This window comes from Rhincodon typus, chromosome 12 (assembly GCF_021869965.1).
Source record: "Rhincodon typus isolate 14 chromosome 12, sRhiTyp1.1, whole genome shotgun sequence".
Lineage (NCBI taxonomy): Eukaryota > Metazoa > Chordata > Chondrichthyes > Orectolobiformes > Rhincodontidae > Rhincodon > Rhincodon typus.
The window spans coordinates 46,988,583-47,012,694 of NC_063343.1; the positions used below are offsets into that span (position 1 = coordinate 46,988,583).

At 37.4% G+C, this 24,112-nt stretch overlaps 1 protein-coding gene across 1 annotated transcript in view; it reads right to left on the bottom strand.

The window, feature by feature from the left end:
• Positions 1 to 24,112, bottom strand: part of LOC109927338 (rap guanine nucleotide exchange factor 6-like) — a 337,005-nt gene that overhangs the window by 112,646 nt on the left and 200,247 nt on the right. The window contains exons 7-8 of the mRNA XM_048603586.1: positions 10,143 to 10,274; positions 4 to 121 (exon numbers count right to left, since the gene is read on the bottom strand). Of these exons, the coding sequence (XP_048459543.1) occupies positions 4 to 121; positions 10,143 to 10,274 (250 nt within the window). The remainder of the gene's footprint in view (positions 1 to 3; positions 122 to 10,142; positions 10,275 to 24,112) is intronic.

The following is a 24,112-nucleotide window of genomic DNA, read 5'->3' on the forward strand; positions in this document are numbered from 1 at the left end:
TGCCCATCAGTGGATCAGATGCTCGATCAATATCTTCTTCATCTTCTTCCTCTTCTTCAGAATCTACAGCTGTTTCAGGAAGACCTGTAAGATCCACATCCCCCATTTCGCTCTCCGTAGCCTGCAGAAAAAATGCATTGTGAATGATTTGTGCCATGAAATACAGCGTTACTCTGAAAAACTGAGTTACTCCCTGTTGTTTTTGTCTCTATCTACTTTTAATCACTCAAATCAAAATATTAATTTTACAAATTATTGATGCTAGCATCTGATGTTATAAAATTAATCTTTTACCAAAACAAATGTCTCTCAGAGATATTCTTATGCTCAGAGAACAGAAAATGAAAATTTGATTGCAAGAGATGTCACAAATAAACAGTACAGCTGGACTTGTGAATTATAGTTTTCAACTTGGTGAACATCAAAGTTATATTTATCTAAAAATGAAAATCTCTATTAGACTTGAATTTATAACTTTAAATAATTATTCAGTGGTATATTTAATGTTTTCATGGAGATCTGAAGCTCGGGTTGTGGCTGGAGATGATGGTTGGTTCACCGAGCTGACTGGTTTTCGTGCAAATGTTTCATCCCTCTTCTAGGTGACATCTTCAATGCTGTCGACCCTCCATTGAAGCGCTGTTGTTCTGTTCTGTTCTGTTCTGTTCTGAATCTATATGGTCTGGCCTGGTCTGTTATGGTGGGTAGTTCTGTTTCAGGTTTTGCTCTGTAGTGGTATATAGATGGGGTCTATTTCAACATGTTTGTTTATGGTACCAGTGGTTGAAAACCAGGCTTCCAGGAATTCTTGCGCTTGTCTTTGTTTTGCTCATCCTAGTACTGTTACATTGTCCCAGTAAAACTGGGATATACCCCAGTGACCACAAACAGAGCCATTTCAAGACTCTAATGTTGAAACAAACGATAACACACTGCAACACCCCGGAGCTACGCAAAAATGAAGAGAAACACTCGTACAAGTTTTTACAAGCAACCGGTTTCCTAACAGCTTCACCCATTGATGCCTGTCAAATAAACCACACCAAGACAACACTATGTGCCCCAACACGCTGACCACTCTACCCTTTATTAGAAACATATCGGAACTGACTACGAGACTCCTATGACCTCTTGGAATAATGATACCACACAAACCAACAGCCACACTTCGTCAGCTACTCTCAAAGACAGAAGACCCCCTAACCACAATGAGCAGGACAAATGTTACATACAAAATACAATGCAGCAACTGCGAGAAGCAATACATAGGACAGACGGGCAGGAAACCCGCCACCAGGATACATGAACACCAATTCGCAGCAAAACGGCATGACCAACTCTTCCTCGTTTCTATTCATTCCAACAAAGAAGGACATCAGTTTAACTGGACAACATAGCAAAAGTACTAGGACAAGCAAAACAAACACAAGCATGAGAATTCCTGGAAGCCTGGTTTGCAATCACTGATTCCATAAACAAACATGTTAAAATAGACCCCATCTACATACCACTACGAAGCAAAACTGGAAACAGAACTACCCATCATAACAGACCGGACTATATAAATTTAGAACAGATCAGAACAACAGCGCTTCAACAGAAGCTAGACAGCACTGAAGATGTCACCTAGAAGGGGGATGAAACGTTTGCACGAAAACTACCTTACGCTCAGAGAACAGAAAATGAAAATTCGATTGCAACAGAGAGACGTCACAAATAAACAGTACGGCTGGACTTGTGAATTGTAGTTTTCAACTTAGTGAACATCAAAGTTATCCAAAAATGAAAATCTCTATTAGACTTGAGTTTATAATTTTAAATAATTATTCAGTATTATATTTAATGTTTTTATGAAGATCTGCAGCTCGGAATGCGGCTGGGGTTGTTGGTTGGTTGGTTGGTTCGCTGAGCTGATTGGTTTTCTTGCAAACGTTTCATCTCCCTTGGAGGTGACATCTTCAGTGCTGTCTACTGACAGGTCGGTGAACCAACCAACAACTCCAGTATTATATTTTCAAAACAGGTTTCTTTCCCAGAAGACTACAATAACCACTATCCTAAATAAATTAATAGCAGAATTTAATAACTGAAATTACCATATTGACTGGTTAGCAAAATAAACTTAAATGTGGCATGGGATGCCTTTCCATGAAGTTTCTAGAGAATTCTTCAGTTTCCAGATTCTACAACAGTTTCAACTGGTGCAATTATTGGTTCTAATTGCAACTGACTTTTTCAGTTCTAGTATCACTGAACATTAATTTATAGAACACTGTTGTTTTCATTTCTCTCATACCATCTTAAGACATTCCATTTACTTTATTTTCACAATTCAGAACAACAAAAATATTTCCAAACAACAGGAAGGGTCACCGGACCCGAAACGTTAACACTGTTTTCTCCTTCACAGATGTTGCCAGACCTGCTGAGCTTTTCCAGCAACTTTGTTTTTGTTCCTGATTTGCAGCATCCACAGTTCTTTCAGTTTTTAAAAATACTTCCAATATGTTTTATAAGCATTGACAAAGTTATCTGTCAGGCCTCACCATTACTGAACACAATTGCTATGTTATGTAATGTGGGAGAGGCTTATGATAAAAACATCTTGATACTGTTGCAGGTGATATTTCCTCAGTATCAATACTAAAATCAGTATTAATTACATTCTTTGAAGCTAGTATTCAGCACTACTTGCATCAATTACATTCCTTACACTAATATTAAATGCTACTTAGGGGTGATTACATGGTTTAACACTTCTTAAATTCAGCATGGCAATGAAATTTTATCCTGTTATCAAGTTAAAAATGAACAATTTTATAGAAGTCAGGATCCACTTCTACTTTATGTAATTTTTACTGATTTTAATTAATTTCATTATTTCTGAAGCTAAAGGAAAGGCCGGTGTTATTTCATTCAAATTTGTTAAATTGCAACTTTAAAGACAATTTTAAAAGTTTCATGATCCCAATCAGTCTTTAAAAAAAAAAAAAAAAAAATTCTACTTATCAACCTGCCTTGTTCAATTATGGAGTTTATCTAAAGGCCTAAAACAGACAGGCCAAATAGCTTCAGTGAACATTGAAAAAAGCAAAAGAATTCCTGTAGAAGGATATCATGCACAGTATAATTCAGAGCATTGCATCCGTGTGCCATTTATTATTTTCTAATATAGTATTATATAGCTAAAATTAACACATTTGTTTATCACTACTGCACACTTATTCTTTCACTGTTTGTTAATTGTTGGCAGTTGAACCTGATCAAACATACAGCATATTCTGCTCTTGTGCTTTCTACACAGGGTAACTGGATGACAGCATATGTTCAAATCAATAGCTTTCAATTCCTGAGCACGCTGCAAATATTTCCAGGTACCTCAGCATTAATATTTTTTTAGGCCAGACCTAACCTTGATAATTAAGATAAAACAAGAAACCAAATACCATAACTAATAATATTCAATATTAGCTAATAACAGTATTTTTAAATAATTCACCAGCAGACCTATTCTCAATCTCCATTGTAATCAATGATAGCTTTTACTATCTGCCGACAGTGTGACTCTCTGATCCTGATTTGCTATTTTCTTTGTAGAAATTATTCCCTTGCATGCAGATTCATCCCTCTGCTCTTTCAGTATTTATTATTGGGCTTGTTAAATTTTATGATCGCATAAAGAAATTTAAAAGGATCAAATCAGCTGTTGGACATGAGACTTACTTTCATAGTAATCTGCAACTGATAAAAACTTCTTTTTCAAGCTGCTTGGAAAGCGGTGATGGGCACAATGTCAAATGCAAAATCATTGAAAAAATCTCAGAAAAAAAATGACGGCATAGTACATCAACATCCTGCATCAGACCATGCATTGCAAGGACTGATTCTAAACAGTGGTTCAGTGGTCAGCACTGCTGCCTCACAGTGCCAAGGCCCCAGGTTTGATTCCAGCCTTGGGTGACTGTGCAAACTCCACACATTCTCCACATGTCTGTGTGGGTTTCTACCTGGTGTTCCAGTTTCTTCAGCATCTATTGCAAACCTTATTCCCTTGTTGACTAGGGAACAATTTCCACTGTTCTGCATGAATACATTTCATTCATTTTTATTTATTTTTTTAAAACCTTGTATCCATCTGTGCATTCTACAATTGGTTTCCATTTATCCCTATCTCAGCAGGCAAGAGAATGTTCTTTTCCTGCTTAACCTTCAGGAAAGGTATACAACTGGGATAAGCCGAACCTGATCTCATTGCTACTATCCAAAGCAACAGGAAGTCAATCCCAAGTCATCCATAATTAGAATACTCATGAAGAGCAGTGCTTAACACGGAGAACATGAGAATTTTTTTCACAATTAAATATGTAACACCCATGAAAGGTGCATTGTGTTTTGGAGAAGACTAAAGGGATTGGTTAGTTTAAAACATGAAAGCAGAATTCAATCGCAATGAAGGCGCATCATCAAAAGTTTACTTAAAAAACCACCAGCTGGTGAAATTTGCATTTTCCCTATCACTTTTCAGCTGGGTGGTGGGGGGTGGAGACGAGAGCGAGAGCGAGAGCGAGAGAATTAACCTTTGAGAAATTTTAATCCTAATAATTTTGAATGAACACAAGGGTGATGGATCTAGGACTACGTGGTGAGTTGATGTCCATCAGTAAACTTAAAATTAAAACTAATGCAAATTTTGACACTGCTTTGATTTTTTTCGGTAATTTCCTTTGATTTTTAGAAGTGAATACAGATGTTATTGCTAAAGTTGCTGACAGTAATGATATATGAAACTGAATTAATAGCATCTGACGTACTTGTTAGTTAATTATGGTGTCAATTAAGAGTAACTCAGCTCATCGAAGACTGTCCAAATCAAGGACACCTCTAAACTAATACAATCCAGAAGTCACACCCAGTATCACTGGCTCAAAGATAATGTGCACAAGTCTAAAAGAAACAGCAAGAAAAGTCACAACCAGATCAGCGACACAAACAGATGGAACAAGGAAAATAACCGCAGTCCATGTACTTAACTATTTGTTGCAAGGCAGTCAGCTTTTACAGCACAGAAACAGGGTCTTTGGCATCTTTGGTCATCAAACATCCATCTATTCTAGTCTTTGTTTCTAATTTATCACCGTCAATGACACCATTTCTTTTAAAGTAAGAAGCTGATAGTATTTGTTTGTACAATATTTACATTATTGAAGGCTCTAATTATGGCCAACATTCCAGTTTACTCGTTTATGAATCACAAATTCTTCTATCCTTGTCATACAACTAGATGTTATAAAAATAATGTCATTATTCACCCATGTGTTTTCAATAGATATACTTGTTAGATGAGACATGTTTTCAAATACAGGGAAAAGCAGGGCACAAGGCTGATAACAGGGGAAGATTAAACAATTCAATTCCAACATCCGAAGCAAAATGTTGTGAATTCTAACAAAATAGACAGCAGAAAAAACAGGCCCCCTGCAAGCCACTGACAACACCACCCCACCCAAAAAAAAAAATCAGTTAGTGAAGTGGCAAGGAAGCAGCAACGGACACAAGGACAACTAAAATAAATAATCCATATACAGCTGTTCTAAACAGCAATAAATGTCAGAGAGAGCTGGAGGGGTTGGCACCTCTTATGAAATCCTAAATCCTTCCAAATTATGTACCTGACCTTCATCCTACATCACTCTAGGAAATCTAACATATCGCTACAAACTTGTGTATTTTCACAATTTGTTCACACCTTTCATCTCAAAACAAAAATGGAAGTGTCAAATATATTTTTTCACATATTCGCACCAACAGGTTGAGGAATCTCTTAATCAGTGCATTGCAAATTTCCCTTCACTGAAAAGTATTAAACACTTTTTTTGAAATGTTAAATGCTACCTTAATGGTGAGACTCTCATCTTTTTTCTTCCTAAGGCAGTGGGCAGTGATCCTTTGATACTTCATCCAAATGCGATCCTTCGGAGGACTCAGCAGCTAGTTGACAACAATGGTCACCATATATCCAAAATCAAACTTGTCACCAGTTCCAAATACTTTCCATCAGAGTCTAATCCAGAAATCTGACTGATGCTGCTTTCTCATAGATTAGGGAAGCCACAGACAACTGTAGTTCTCCACTGCCATGCAGCCGAGATCAGCTAATTCAGCACAGACCAAAAAATAAAAGTAATAAATCTCAATAGGTTCAGCAGCTCATCACATACTGCACTTCAATTCTACAGTCTAGGGAGACCTTCAAATAATTAGTTGGCTACAGAACCCACATCTTTGTCAAGTAAATTAGCCTAATTTTAGGATGGATTTTCCCTGATGCAACTAGATTTTCTGATTACATTGGCCACTGCCAATTATAAACATGATTTGCATCTAGTGTTTGTGTTTAAATACACCTTTATAGCGTCTCTCACATGCAAGATAGTTCAACAGTTTAGAACATAGTGGTAATATTCCACACTGGCATATCTGCCACATATTTTCTCTGTTCTGAACTTTTAGTCAGTAAAATATTACGCATTGTGGATGCAACATACATCACCAACATGAGTTAAGATCACAGAAGTAGAAAATTTACTCTACAGTCCTTTCATGACTGACTTAATTTTGGATATAGCACCAGAGTGATGACATAATATGTCTATTCTAACATGGATGTCTTGTGTAAGATGTGATTAAGTCATGCAAAACTTAGCAGTACAAATGTCCACACTTGCACCAACAATTGATAATCACATTCAGAGAGGAGATAAATCTAATATTTGAAAATAAAAAGGTCACAGTAGCATAAGAGGTGGAAATTGATTTTAGGTACAATAAAAAGAATACCATATTACATACATTCTGTGTTGTTAATGAGCTTGGTTATTTAGCCCATGCAAAGTGACAGACATTAGGCGTAAAAACAAGGCGGAAATGTTTGCATCTCAACAAAAAACCCTCAGAAAAAAATGCCGTGCAAACATCAGCGTGACAGTTCATGGTTTTTGACCCAGTGCAATTTTTTTTCTGAATTTCTGTTGCATCTTTTCATTGACTCAACATTACAAAACTGAACTTTTGCAAATATGTTTCAACCGATTCAATTTAACCAGATGCTTAATAGTCATCCAATGAAGATGTCAAAATAAAGCCATGAGCTCAGGTATCCTTTCATATGATGAAATGAAACATGATAAGAAGAGTTCATTGGTTTGGGTTGGAAGGGATTATCATTCAGGGTTCAAACGTTTGAGCTGGAAAATTTAACCAACCAAAAATGGGTCATCATTCCATGCAGAATTTGAAGGCTGATTTTGCTGGAAAATTCTTAGGATGGGACCGAAAAGAAGTGAGCAGGTTGGAACAAAGTGGAGTACTGGAAGCAGAATGTGTTGAAGAAACAGTGGGAGAGACCAGGGTGTGAATTCATAATATGAGTCACATTACCACGGATTTGAGTAAGCGGGTGCTAAGAAAACAGCCGGGGTTGGTAGGGGGGACAGTCAGGAACATTGTTTTGCATTCCATGAAAGAAACTTCGATTAAAACCACAGTGATAATGCAACTGTTCACAGTAGGCTTCAGACTGACACAGCATTAATTCACAAGTGAATTTTTTGGAGCGTGATCATATTCATCTACTGGTAGAGTTCTTGAGAACTGGCAGTATTACAGTGAGTGGGACAAGGTGTAGTCAGTACAAGAGTAGACACGCTAGAAAGGAAAGCTGGGGTGGGAGAAAAATGGTACAAGTTAAGGCTACTGTTCACAAGAAACTCCTAGAGGCATGTCAGTTTGCCCTATAGAGAATTCTAAGCGAGGCACTGTGGATTTATACAGGTGAGATTCAAGCCTATAACAGCAGCAGGAAAACAGGAAGGCAGAGAAGTACTGATGTGTTGCATTAAATCTGGTGGAATGTATCAGATAGGGAATATTTATGATGGGAAATGGTAGGTGGCAGTGTTACTTGTACAGAAGGAGCAGACAAGGAGGACTGGCAAGGTCCAAGAGGGAAAAAAATAGGAGACAGACAAATTCAGTTATACATTACAGCTGCAGCCAAACTGAATAGATACCGGGTAGACAGGAAATTTAAGTTACACAAAGATCAGAAGGAAGAAGTCCTAGTTGTTAGCGGAAGATGGGGATGAGATAATAAGAAAATTCAGGGCAAATGTCTAAGGTCTATTGATATAATGTAGCTAAATATGGGACAGGGTGAGATTAGGTGAAGAATCCATGAACCAATGTTGGAGATTACTGTGGAAATGAACATTAATCCAGAAACTGTCTGAGAAGTGGAGTAACAGTAGGTGCACAGCAGAACATTGAAGATGGATCAGAGAGTGGAATCAACAATGAGTGAACAGATGTTGATTCAAGGATACATTGCAGGGCTTCAGGTACTGGCAGCATGCATCAGCAGAACTGGTAGACAAACTGAAGAACAAACAGCAGTGGGAACAAAACTCAAGGATTAAAATCAGTAGACATCAAGGGAGCCAGCCAGGTTTAAAAAGCAAATCAAATGCAGGTGAGGGAATTGGACTGATGAATTGCTGCAAGGATGTAAGGAGTGCTGAAGAACAAAATTATCTGTTGAAGCTAATGGCGTTGATCCAATCTAGTTCAGCTAAGGTGTTGGAGCAATTCTGCAACATGAAATGAGTGCGCAACTAGAGCCATTTACATCATACAGTGCAGTGATAAGTAGTCCTGGTGGCAGTGAGACTCAGGATTCTGGGAAATCACAAGTGTATAAAGATCTAGCCAGTGAAAATAGCACAGTAGGAATACAGAATATGTTGGATCAGGGAATGGGCAACAGGCCATCACCTACAAACCTACGACCCCAAACACCTAGAAGGCAGCAGATGTATGGGAGCATACCTGCCAGTTCTCCTCCAAGTCACATTCCATCCTGACTTACCATTCCTTATAAAATCAGGGAAGCGCATTCATTCTGGGTGAGAACTTTATCTATTCAAAAGAATTCTAAAACCTATTAGCATTACCAAGGTATGGTATTTAAACTAAGTCACAAAATATTCAACTGGAAAAGACCCTATTGTGGGTTCTTACTTTTCAGAGAGTAATTCCACCGAACATGGTTTAGGACTATCACAGTCTATCACAAACTATTATGACATATATACTGAAAGCAGCGCTGACTCCAATTGATATCATTTCTCTCAATCAGTACCATGTGCACAATTCTATCTATAACATAAAATCGCATGGTTCCCTAGAATTATTCACACAGGAACTTAGCACAAATTTACTACTTCAGTCTAGAGAAGGAAAAGTAAGTTACAGGTGACAATACTCTGCGTAAAACCATTAGTGTCGAATGCATGTAAGAATACCATATCATTTGAATATTTACAAGCTCTGAATAAGTTCTCTGTTAACCAAAGATCATAAATCAAAAAAAGCTGCCTAAATCTGATAATAGAGCTAATGTCAGGGCATAATTCTAAAGGTCACAGTGGCATTTCAGATTCTTTAAGGCAGCAACACATTATTTCAATATTGATTTGATATTCCAAACAAAATAGATTTAAACATTGGACAAAAGAAAGTCATTAGTACCAATGGAATGTCAAAGATAAACGTTCTTCTCAGAGATTAAAGACCTTCCCTGCCCAAAATAACTCATTTATTATTTTAACCCAATACCCCATCAAATATTCTCGGTCATCTATTGCATACTGACATCCTATCTTCCAAACTTCTAGTTTAGATCCTAATTCACATTTTTTTAATCCCTCTTTCTTTTACAAACTTTCTCTCTATAAGTTATAGAAGACCTATATCAACCCAGTATTCTATTTCTGGAGGTTTTGTGAACCATTCGTCATAGTTTCATGCCTTTATGTAACACAGGTCTTCAGCCTGGTTTCTATCCCTAAATGGTTCTGCCTAACCACGTCTCTTTCTCTTTTCCTTAAAACAATGTATCTCCTCGATCAAAATATCAGTCAACCATCAATCTCTTCTTTCTGTCTTCACATCCATATTTTACTTTGGGACTTTACGTTAAAAGGTGTTTTATAAATGCAACTTTCACTTTGCAGGGTGCATCGGTGCAAATAATTATTAAACGTTTAATACTGTAATTATAATGTTTCTCCTCATTGGGACTTTACCTGATAGATATCCGACAGGCTGCTGCTCCCAGAGTCACTGGCAATACTGCACCCGGACTGGCTGGAAGGGACATGTGTCACCTGTGGGTGTGGATTGTCTGTGAGGTGCATCTTGGAAAGATCTGCAGGAAGCTGTAAAAATTATGAGGAGGAAGGGGAGAAAAGAAATTCATTAATTTGATAAATGAACCAAAAACATAAATTGAAGACTTTTAGACATGCTTGCCGAACTCTTTAATAGAATTTTAAATGATCTAGGGCATTGCAAAGAGGGCACTGAATTTTGGAAGAACGAAGTTATACTTTAGTGTCAGTGTGTGAATTTCTTTGGCATGTGTGTAACGGATATGATGATAAAGACAATGGAGTACAAGATTTCACTGATTCAAAGACAGGTTTGCATTCCAGAATGTTTTGGTGCCAAGAACAAGGAAGAACTGAACTTGGAGTATGCAGTTTCCAACATATTTATCATTGAAAAAGCATTTGCTTCATTAAGGCCTTAAGAGATAAGAACACTAGCTAGTAATAAGAAATGATCCAATCTGAGTTGTCCAAGCAACAGCCATGGTTACATTCAGCTTGGAAACTCCTAAACTTTTGCTGAGTTGTTTCTGTTGTTCTGCTACTGGTTTCAACATTGTGACTTCTTTTTTAAATTGTGGCAAAGTAGAAGAGGCAGTTCCTTCATTGATGGATTTAGAATCCAATTTGTCAATGAGGAATAAGGCCCTTTCCACCAACGAAGGAGCAGATGTATCTAATCTTCCAAGGCTGGAAAACTTAAAACAACACAACATCTGAGCCAGCAACATAAGAAGAAAAGAATGTGGAGTGGGCAACAGGAGGTGGACAGTAGATGGTAGATGGTGCAGAGCAGCAGATGAAGCTGTGAAACTAAGCTGGGAACATAAACATCAGTGGGGTGCAAACAATCAAGGAATTTCTGTATGCCTAAAAATCTTCATGCAGCGTACCGACAGGAACCAATGAATATAGGTTTTCATCACTTATGATTTATTTAATCACCTAGTTTCAATACTTGGGTGATGCAAAACTTGAGTATTTACATTTCTATCATGAATCATGTACATTTAAAAACACAAAAATGCCACAATCACAGGAACATTTTATTGAATCACAATGTTCAGTTGGAATACTTAACTTTAAAAAAGTCACATCTAGGTATTGTCTCATTCAAATAGCTCATTAACTAACTTTGTACTTCTGTAACAAAGAATTGGCACAGAAACTATGAATTAAATAGTCTTCCTCAGTTCCATAAACATCTCTGATTGTGATACACAGAACTGCCAACCTATTCCAAAAGTCAGCCATCACCTTCCCTGTGACAAGGGGTCTCTAATAAGACAGACTTAAACTGTTTAACTTTAAACAGGTATATGAAAATTTAGATACCCAATTGAATGACATATTTCCATAACAAAAGGGAAAAAAATAATTTACAATTCTGAACAGATATATTGAACTGATAAATGCCGCATTGTGACACTTAACAGCAGTACAAAAAAAGTATTTTCACCTTCAAAGTATAATCAAGCCAATACTCCAATCAACCCATGGATTTCCAATTTTGATGAGTAAACATGCAAACAGAAAACTTAGACTTGGCATTGTCATTTGTTTGTTTTTGTATTCTTTTTACATATTCTTGTTGAATTGTGACTTACTGCATAACATGTGAACAAAATAGACACAGTAGAAAATAAGCAGAGAAAATGAAGAGAAGGGAAGGGGACTGAAGTAGATGATTTGTATGTACCTATCAGAGGGTGTGAAGGAAACTCTGGCCTTGGGGGAGGGGAAATGGAGGGAGTGGATGGAACCGAGGTGGGGGGGTTAGAGAGGGAGGCTTGGAGAGAGGTAAGCATAATCACTGGGCAGGTTACACGGTTCAAATTAAGATGAAAGCCCAAAAAGTTAAACAATTTATTTAAAAGAAATAGAGGGACAGTGAGAACCAAAAAGCAAGGTTCATAGAAGTGATAGAAGTTTGTCAGCAGCAACATAACGACCTAAATTTTGCCATTGCATTGACGGTGAAAACATCAGCGTCAGCTTTCAAAATAACTCTATGCTGCAGCCAGTAAAGCTGACAACAACTTACGGCATTTGCACATGTGGCAATTAAAGTGTCAGTAATTCATTATTTCTCCACAGGGTGGACTGTTGAAATTTCTGTAGATGGAAATTTTCCAAAACCAACTGTCAAGGACTTGCACTTTGATGCTATCAGACACATGTAATAAGTTACAATATACTGAATGAGATGCAACTGAACTTTTAGTAGCATGTCAATCGTATAATTTCTGCCTAAATCTCTCTCTGGGCCTGAAAATTAATTTTATATTTATAGCATGTCAATTTCTCACCATAAGAAAAAGTCTCTACAGTTTTGGCCTTTTAAAGAAAAAAACTTACAATATTTTATGTTCTATCTTAACCACGTGTTATTATCCTAATCTTTACTTTGTTGCCTGCAAAATGGTTAAAAAGTGAAGGGCAATCAGTGCTTTTTGCTTCTTAATTCATTATAGGAATTCCTCAATATGATTGGCTATTTTTGTCTTTCTAATTAGATCACTGTTTGTGGATTGGAGGTTCCCTTGAACTGACCACCAAATGAAAGCAAATCAGAAAAGGTGAAATCCATGCCAAAGAGATTGTTAGTGTTTTTTGGGGGGGTTTGCTTCAAAGGTCAGTGCCTAGCGCTGTCCTTTTGTCACGGACTGAAATCTGGACTAATTAATTTTGACAATTGCTAATTAAAAGTTTGTTATATCAGAATGCAGGGTTCTCCTGTAAAGTCAATGCTTCGTGCTTTAGACACTCCACAGTAGCTTAGAAGAAGTGTCTAGCTGACATGTGGAGGCTACAGGAATCCAAAACTACATTCCAGAACTATGCTGCATTTATTGAGTTCAGGCTGGCAGTAGAGATGTTAAACCTCAAGGACAATGAAAGGATAATCAACTACTCCAACTCAACTACAGGTCTACTCCGGATCTTAGTATCCATGTTTAAAACCACAAATTAGCAGTGTGGAAATCAACTAAGAATTGGATTTAGCGCAAGTGGGATGTGTATGAATTCTTGATGGGATGATAGATGGTCTGATTATCTTTCAAATAGCAGCAGTCTGCATTCATTTTAACAAGAACCCTATATTTACAGACTCTTTTAGACTTGTGCTGTCCACTAAGTCCACATCTGTCCCCAAAGTCTTGGTTCTTGCTATTTATTGTTACCCCTGTTCTTTCCAAAATCACGAACTTTGGAGGGTTTTTCTCTTAGATGGTTTCCCAACATATTGTCACCTCACTCAGACGTGCTTCTGAGGTTCGTGGTCTGTTACACTCTCTTCTCTCAACCTGGGCATGCATTTCTTGTAGATGTGTACAGCTTTCAGTAGGTCTCTGCTGTTCTTCAAATTGAGAGCAGTATGTCCATGTCTGTATTGGCCTTTTTTCCCCCAAACAAGGCTTTCAGATTTCTCCTTGCATCATGTAATCTTTCCACCAAGCATGGTCTCAGCTGTTCTGTTTTCCGAACAACATTTCCTTCCTGCTGTTGGCATTGGTTGCACACTCCATTCCACCAGCTGAAAAATTGGTATCTTCCTTCCTTGGCAATGACTGAAGTTGCTTGTTTGATTTTCTTTGGGTTTCATGTTTTCTCACTCCCTCATAGTCTTCCATGGTAATGTTACATTTTACTTTCTAGTCAATCATGAAAACAGCATTCATAGTCACCCATCTGCTGGAGATAATGAATCTTGCAGTGATGATGACCTATACTCAATAGAGCTAAATCAATGTCATTTTTCTTCAGAAGCCCCTTTATTGCTCAAACACTTCATGTGTTTCAAGATTTGCTTGTGGGCAATGAAACAAACTTGTCACATGAATGAATACAAATCCTCTGGCAAATTCTTTAGATTGTTCATTTACAAATTGCTGTCCGTCATCAGATACAACTATATGAAGAATACCGTAAATCAAATAGATTTTTAGAAATGATTTTGCACCATATCTGCTGTGATACTGTGTAAATGACTGATTTTGATCCATCTAGAGTAATATGGATGGCACGGGTGGCTTACTGGTTAGCACCAGGGACCCGGGTTTGATTACGCCCTTGGGCAACTGTATGGAATTTGCACATCCTCCCTGTGTCTGCCTGGGGTTTCCTCCTGGTGCCCCGGTTTCCTACCGGAGTCCAAAGATGTGCAGGTTAGGTGGATTGGCCACACTAAAATTGCTCATGATATGCAGGCTTAGATGGATTAGACATGGGAAATGCTGGGTTACAGTGTCAGGGTGGGATGCTTTGCAGCTGGTTGGTGTGGACTCCTGGGCTAAATGGCCTGCTTCCATACTGTAGGGATTCTATGATAATGGTCAATAATAGTGATTAATTATTTTCCCTCCAAACTCAAACAAATCCAATCCTAATCTTTCCAAAGGTCCTGACGAAAAGGAATAATACAATAAAGGCATTTTATATTCGAGTCTTTTGATAACGTAGACTTGGCAGTTGCATTCAATTGGAATAAGAAAATTAGTAATTCCCAGCCACCAAACCGATTGCTGGGCTCCATTTTGATATTCAAAGATAACCTTGACATAACCTTTAGAGAATCTAAATTTTTCGTGTTTTACTAATCTTTCTTTAAAGACTATTAGATTACCTATAATTGCAATATGTTTTGCTCAAAGTATTGTCTTATTATAATATTATTGGTGATGAATACTGGGCATACAGTATGACAATATCATCTAATCTGGGGATATTCTCCACCTTTGTTCTGGATTTCTCTGATCACATGCAATTTTTCTCTCTGATGCTGGTTAAATGTTTTGTTACTACTGGTGTATATGCTTTTGTTTCTGCTGTGAATTCCAAATTTTATTTTTCCTTAACAGTTTGAGATAGTCTTCTCAGTAAAGTATCTGCCACTGATTGGTATTTCCTTTGTGCACGTTCCATGATTAAGTGCTGAACGTAAGGTGGCATCCTTGAAACTCCCTTTGTAACAAGTGGAAGTCATGCTTTGTGATTTGTTTCAATCTTATACCTTCGCTCCATACCACAGTCTGAGGACTTTTCATATGCCAACATTGCCACCGACTCTTCTCTTTCAATTGCGGAGTAGCTTTTCTCTGCTACGATTAGAGACTTTAAGCATAACATACTGGCTTTGTTTTCCATCCTCCTGGATTTGTAGCAGAACTGTGGATATCTGTAGATATTATTGTTGCTAACTGTAGGTTATAATATTCTAATACTTTGCACGAAATTAACAATGTCTCCATCTTCTCAAATAAAAATTCTGATCAACCATTCAGCATCACTGTAGGCTTTATTGCAACAAATCGTTGATTTTAGTTAATTGCTGATAGAGCAGGTATGAATTTCCCAACTTAATAAACCTACACAAGTTCCTTGGTTTACCATGTGCCTGGCTGGGGAAATTCTCTGGTTACCTTCATTTTCAGAGAATGAACTGTTATCCCAGTAGTTTGCACCATATGACTTACCAATCAATGGCAAATACTTTATTGAAGATATTATTTAATTACAAATTCACACTTGTGCTTAGCAATGCTTTCAGACCCTTCCTAACTTTGTAATCACTCTCTTCCTTTGAGGAACCATGTATCAGAATATCATTCACAAATTATGTAATTCCATCCTTCCTGGGGGTATCATGGACATTGTCCTCTGGAACATTTCAGGGTCAGAAACTATTCCAAAGGATTGTTTGTAGAAGCTATAATGACCAAAAACTGTTGCAAAATAGCTAACCTCATTCTTGGCCCAAAGATACTTGTAAAAATCCACTATTAGCATCTAATTTTGTGAACACATCATTCCTGAATAATTTAACTGGGCTATCGTCTACCAATGACCTTGCATGGACTTTACATTGAACAGCTTTGCTGAGTTTGTTCAGGTTCACACAGATCCTAATGTTCCCATTTGGTTAGGAACAGTGACCATGCAATAAGTGCTGTGAGCAATGACATTAGCTCCATTGCATCACTTCAATTTTTGACTTCACTTTATCTAACAGTGAGTGAAGTTACTTCCTTGGAGTAAAAAGACAAATTAGTTTCACATTTACTTGTAGGGTAATTTGGTATTCATTTTTTTATTCACTCAGTACTAAGATTAATTTAGGAAATTCTTGTCCAAATATTTTGAGTTCATTTTCATCCTGAGCAACTTCACCTATTTTTGTATCAGTAGAATGTCCCTCTACATGATCTTTACCATCACATTTATATTTCTTGGATCTAATTGTATTTAAAACACTGTTTGTCTTCTGCTTCTACGGATTGCAATTTTAGAACAAGGAATATTACAAGTGAATCATAACATTTTGATGATAGGTCACTTGAATATTAGAGAATCAAAGGCTAAAATATTAAAACATTTTCATTGGCCAGGATTACATAAAGATGTAGTCAAATTTTGTTAGGCATGCCATACATGCTAGATAGTGGGAAAACCTCAAAACCTTAATTAAACTTGTGCCTTTAAGTTCAATTCTAGCTTTTGAAGGACTGTTTAGTGGGGTCTTTATAGAATGTGTAGGCCCTACCTCAAACTAGGAATGGGAACCTGTATTTTTTTTTTAAATAATTATGGATGCTTCCACAAGATTTCCTGAAGCAATGCCTTTCAGGAAAAAAAAACTTACCCCAGAAGAGGTAGCAGAGAAGTTCATTCAGTTTTTTTTTTTTTTAAAAACAAGGTTTGGATTACCTAAAGAAACTACAATAATTAATCATTCCCAGTGAATTGAAAATCATGCTTTTTAACTCCTTCCATGAATTTGCCAGTTCTCTACTGTAGTGATTTGTCTGCAGGGACACCATCTTGTCCTCTAAAGCAGAATTAAACCATAGACCTCAGTCCATCAGTTCTTGTTCACTTAACCTCATTCTGTAGCTAATGGCAACTATCACTGGATACACCTGTTCCATTCGACAAAATATATTCACAGTATATGGCACACAGTTGTGTTTGCATCTGTCTCTCTGGTGACCTAAACCCTGGGAAAATAGGTCCATAGTCATTAAAGGTACGTGTAGTTTGGCATGGATGTACTGTCAGTAGGTCTTCTTTCATTTAATCATGGGAGCTGAGCGTCACTGGCTGGCCAGCATTTATTGCCCATCCCTAGGTGCTGGTGAAAACGGGTAGCAAGCTGCCTTCTTGAACTGCTGCAGTCCGTGTGCTGCAGGTAAGCCTACAATGCCCTTACGGAGGGAATTTCAGGATTTTGACCCACTGATAGTGAAAGAATGGTGATGCATTTCCAAATCAGGATTGATTGTGACTTGCATGAGAATTTGCAGGTGGTGTTGTGCCCATGTATCTGCTGCCCTTGTCCCTCTGGAACGGAAGTGATCATGGATTTGGAAGGTGCTGTTGGAGGATCTTTGGTGAATTCCTGCAGTATATTTTGTAGACAGTACACACTGCGCTACTGAGCATCAGTCGCAAAGTGGATGTTTGTGGATATGGTGCCAATCAAACGGGCTGCTTTGTCCTGGATGGCGTCAAACCTCAAGTGTTGTTGTAGCTGCACCCATCCAGGCAAGTGGGGAGTATTCCATCACACTCCTGACCTTTGCCTTGAGATGGCGGACAGGCTTTGGGGAGTCGGGTAATGAGTTACAAGCAACAGTATTTGTAGTCTTTGACCTGCTCTTGTAGCCACTGTGTTCACGTGGAGAGTCCAGTTAAGCTTCTGGTCAATGATAACTCCCCAGGATGTTAATAGTGGGGGATTCAGTTATGATAATACCATTTAATGTGAAGGGATGGTAGTTAGATGGTCTCTTGTTGGAGATGGGCATTGTCTGGCATTTGTATGTCAATAATGTTACTTGTCAGGTCAAGCCCAGATATTGTCAAGATCTTGTTACATTTGAAAACAGACTGCTTCAGTACCTGAGCAGTCACAAATGATGCTGAAAATTGAATAAAAATGACTGCACATTCAGGGGACGAGGGTGTTGCTGACTAGGCCAGCATTTATTGCCCATCCCAGAGGACAGTTAAGAGTCAACTATATTACTGTGGCTCTGGAGTCACACGTAGGCCCAGAGCAGGTAAAGGATAGCAGTTTCCCTATCTGAAGGGCATTAGTGAACCAGATGGGATTTTCCCGACAATCAGCAATGGACTCATGGTCACCATTAGACTCATAATTCCAGATATTTATTCATTTCAAATTCCATCATCTGCTGTAACAGGGTTCAAACTCAGGTTCCCTGAACATTACCTGCATTTCTGGATTAACAGTCTAGTGATAATACCACTAGGCCATTTCCTAGCTGATGATTAGGCCTAGAACACTGCCCTCAGGAACTCCTACAGAGGTATCCTGAAGCTGAGATGATGGACTTTCAACAACCACAATCATCTACCTGTGTGTCTGGTATGACTCGAACCAGCAGAGAGTTTGGCCCCCGATTCCCTCTGATTCCAATTTTGCTAGGGTTCCTTGATGCCACATTTGGTCAAATGTAGCCTTGATGTCAAGAGCTGTCACTCTCAGCTCAGTGTGGAAATACATACCATTAACTGTTGATCAGTGCAATAAGCTTTCATCTGGGAGCTGTGATACCAAGGACAATGTGTAATTACAGAAACTTCACTCCCATTAAAGGGAAACAAATGGGTTTTGGCGACAATATAGTTGCATCATGATTCCAGAGTAAATAACCTGCTTGAGCTTCCTCCCATCTTTTCTTTTTTAAATCTACCACAGTAACCATCCGGTCACCCCTCGCTGAAATGCACATCTGGCTTCCCTTTAAATACATCTAGACTATTTGCTTCAGACACCATCCCACCCTGCCCCTGGAAGTCTATTATGAGGCACCTGTTGAAAATCTAGATAAATTACACAGACTGCATTATCTGTTACCTGAAAAACTGAATGCCATTGGTCAAGCAAAAGTTGTCCTTTTGAAATTCATATTTATTATTCATTATGCTATTTCCCACTTCTCAATACTAATTCTATAGCAACAGTGCAGCAGGACTCCACCTTATCATTTGCTATATGACATATTAGAAATATTGGAAGCAACGAAGTGGAAAAAATAAAACAACTAAAAATTCCAAACTATTCAGTGTAAATGTCTCATTTCTGGATATAAGCAAACCATTTTCAAAGATGATCACCGTTACACAACTGTTTTGCTTGAATGGATTAAAAGATCTCAGACTAGATGGTGACTTTCCTATTCTTTTTCTATCTATTCCTAGCTTAAAGTCCTCAAAAGAAATCACTAAAATATTGCTAACAGTGATGTATTAGAGATGCATATATAGTCTGCTGCAAGATGAATTAAGAATGACATCCAAATTTCTAAAAGACAGAGAAAAGACAGAAATTTGATGAGATACTTTAATATTTCACTCCAGATGACAAATGTCAGTTTAATCTATTGTCATTTAAATAAGGGAAGAAAAAGCAATTTTGAAGGCTGTTGAACTTGATACAGTGTGCCGACTAATACTGTCTGCCCAAATTGCTGTGCCACCAATATGACGGAATGCAGATTTAAGCCCATATTTCTCCCTTTTTTCTCTCACCATGTCATGTATTCACCCTCAGCCACTAATAACGCTGCTTTGAAACTTGATAAGTGAAGATCCTTGAAGGAACACTTCCAATGGCTTTACGAAAGCACTTATCGTTCCTTCACAGTAGCATAGTTAAGACAGGAAATTTAGCATTGATAAATATGAATGTACATTCATTAGACTACAATATAATGATTTACCAGACAGTTGCATATTACATATTTTTGCTGCTTTTCAGAAGATCTATTTTACTTGCAAACCCCAATTTTGTAATTATATTTTCAATTTACACAACTCCATTGGAAATGAAACTCATTCAAAAAGTATACTATTTTCTTTGTGTTTATTTCATTAGATACAGGATGCAAGCAAAACAGAACGTACAATCAAAAAGCAGGAAATTGCAAATTATGCAAATCTTGAATAAAGACAGAAAATATTAGAAATGTTCAGCTGGTCAGGAAGCAGCTATGGACAGAGCAATAAGATACAACATTTCAGGTCAATAACCTTTCATCAGAAGCTCAATTATCATGCTTAAGGAAATACTGTTAACAGCAGAAAATAACAATATACACAGAAAGGACCCTTTCCTAGAACAATCCTTAGAGTTTGTTTTTTAGAACCAGATTAGTAATTTTAAGGTTATAAATTAAAGATATTAGGTAATACACTTATTCAGGATTACAAGCGTAAATATAGTGCTGAATAGTATTATGTCCATAAGTTTAACATGGTGGGCTACGTGTGAATAATGTCATGGCATAATATATACTTAATCCATTGTCTGAAGCTGATTTGTATCAAATAATGGTTACAGCACAAGAGGTCATTCGACCCATCATGTCAACGCTGGTTTTCTAGAACAGGAACTCATCTAGTCAAGCACCATGGACTGCAAAGTTTTGCACTTCAAAAGAGAATTGAATAATTATCTGAAGCCCTCAATTGTATCTGCATTCACCAGACCATCAGAGCATTTCAGATTCTAACCATGCACTGCAATAAAGTGTTTTCATGTTGCTATTTACATCTTTTGCTATTCATCTTGAATTGGTGTCGTCTAGTTCTCAGCCCTTCCAGCCAAAGAGACTATTTCTCTTTATCTACTGTGTTCTGACCCTTCATTATTTTCAACAGCTCTATCAAATCTCCCACATAATCTTATTTTCTCCAGCAGCCCAGCTCTGCTGATCTCCCAGTGTGCCCACTCAAAACATATTGTAAAGTACTATGTCGAATTTATTAAATGCATGACCATAATCAAACCTCATGTGTTACCTTATCAAAAAACTCAGTCAAATTAGTCAAACATGATTTGTTCCCAAGACATTTGTACTGGCTTTCCTGAACTAATCCATATTTGGCCAAGAGGCTGTTAATCTTGTCCTGAAATTTCTAAACCTTTTTCATCATGAGGTTCAACTCACATGACCATGAGTTGATAAGCTTATTGTTGAATCCTTTCGTGAATGGTGTAATATTTGTAATTTTCCCCTCCTCTACCACCACCCTAGATCTAAGGAGAAATGAAACGTTATGATAAACTCCTCCGCAATTTCTGCCATTTTTCAGCACCCCAGTTGCATCTCTCAACCTTGAGCACAGCCAATCTATCCAGTACATCCACCACTTTATAAATTTTTTAACTCATTCAACAATTCAGTGACCTCCTCTTTCACTCATTGGGCATCATCCTCTTTCTCACCTTAGACAGGTGGAAAGTATCATTCAGTATCTTAACCATGCCTCCACGCACAAATCCCGGGCTCTGACCACCAATCAGTTACACCCACCTTTTACCATGTAGAAGGCTTTTGGCTTTCCTTTTACGTTAACTTCCAGTTTTTCCTCTCATAACTCTCTCTTTGCTGCTCATATTTCTTTTCATACTTCCTCCCCCCCCCCCAAACTTGTTATACTCAGCCTAGGTCTCAGATATTGGATAGACAATGCAATGGCTATCTATACACTTTTTTTAAAAAAAAGACACTAACTGTAACTTTCATGTTTTCACTTCACCTCTCAAACATCTTTACTGAAGTCACTGGTTTAAATTTATGGCTGTTAGAATTTAGGACCATGTGATACTGTTTGACATTCAGCTAATGTGTTGTCTACTAAACAAAGTCATCCAATTTATCTTACAATATTTGTCTTGAAAATCTTTGAAAGCCCAGTATGAGGGCTGAAAAAAAACTAATGCTGCTATTCTCCTGGGACGCTGCTGAAAGACTTCATCCCAACATCTCCTGAAAGAACCGATTCCAAAAACATCTCCAGTGATAACCACGTGTCTAGTGACATCTGTCTGTGTGTGCAAGGATGCCAAACTGAAAACGATTTGGAATATTTCATACTTCATCCTTTTTATCTTCACAAATTAACAAATAATTGGTGAAAGTATTTTGTTTTAAAAAGTCGATCTCAATAGAGACAGTATTTTTATTTTTTCCTTTAACTGGTCTGTATTAGGTTATTTGGAAAGGTATATATTTATACTGTTATATTTCAACCTGCATGCTAATAAGCATTGCATCTTTGAGTAAATTTTGTTTCATAATTAAACAACAGTATTTTTAATTAGCAAAGAAATCTGACTGGTAGATTTGTATTCTGAAATTGATAGACTGGCAAATATAATTGGCCATATTGATAACTGGGTAAAACATTAGTTTTAAAACAAATGTCATCACTGGTGAAACAGTGGGACTTGCGAAGGATCCCACACTCCTTCCACCTCAATCGTAATATCATCCTCCATCCCAATGTTTCTACAGTTTAAAATAGTGGATCAAATGAGCATTCAGAGGTTGCTCTGGCAATTATGAGGAGGAAAATACTGACCAACAATCAGGTAGTTTTCTGACAATCTGTGCTGTGATATCACCAAATTCAGGGGATATGGAGGCCTTTGCATTAACAAATTTCAGTTTGGGCTCTTATCAAGACGACATTGCTTGAAAACATTGTTATGACACCGAAAATTTTAACTGCAACAAAAAAGTAACAACAGGCAAATAACTATGAATGATTGTTTGGATACAGGTTTCACATTCTGCATCCAGTATAAAGATTCACCATCAATTATTAAGAACCTGCAATATTTGCCAAATTAAGTCCCTAAGATGGAGGAGAGGTAGGCCATTCAGCCCATCAAGTCAATTCTGTCAATGAGATAATCCTCAACTCCAATTTCCTGCCTTTGCCCCAGAGTCCTCAACTCCCTTAATGATTTAACTAATCTGTAACACACAAATATGCTGTTTTACAATGTGTAGAGTCTTAATTTGCCTTCCACTGGTGGTACAATTAGGTACATGCCTTGGCACTTACTATTAGGAATTTCACTATTACTGTGATTATTTTGGCATAGCTACATGCAGTAAATTATTAGTAACATGCTTTGTCCCTAATTACCACAATCAAATCATGTGATTCTGGATAAATATCCGACATTGTATAATTAGGAAAATATTCGAAGAATTCAAAGTGCATGAACAGCTGCAAGAAAAGCTTCTTGAAAGGAACAGTTGCACTTTAAAACAAGCCTTGAAAATTTGTATGTCAGGTAGAAGAGATAAAGAAGTGTACAGTCTCATATATTAGCCAATTATCTAATGTTCCCTAAACTAAGAGAAGGCTGTTCTCTTCCTGCACTATGATCAGAAACTATTCAGACATGCTGTCATTTACGGAGTCTAGCAACATATGTACTGTACTGGGTAAACAAAACACCAATCCACGCCTGTTTCCTAAATTCTTCAAATTTAACATTTACATAGTGCAAATAAAACCACAAAACCAGTATGTTACAGATACCTGGTCTTTTAAAAATTACTGGATTTTGTAGTAATACCTTCGTCAGTGATATCAGTTAATGATCAATTCCTTCCTCAACCCACCCACTTCAGTAACAGGATTTAGAATAACACATAGGTAATGCATCTGTTAGCAACTGCAGTAAGCTCAGTATGCATGTTGGTAGGAGAGCAACAAAGCAATGAAAGTGATCTAAACCGTGAAAAAAAGTTAGCAGTGCCAGTTCAACATAATGTAAAACTATGTAATAGTGAATTGCAGTAAAATTCCCTGCTCCAAAACACAGCTTCATTCTAAAGTGTTAGTTCCTTGAGAAAATATATAAAGCATTTCAAATTATTGAATGTAATATTTAGTACTTTATAGCTTTTCTGAGGAAACTCTCTTAGTAGTTTTGAGTTGTATTTTAAAACGGTGAATTTTACTGCAATTAACTGTCACACATGTCCAGGTTCCCGCTTGAAGAATGTGTTGACATAACGTCCTTGGAGCTCTAGCTTCCTTCAAAAAGAGGA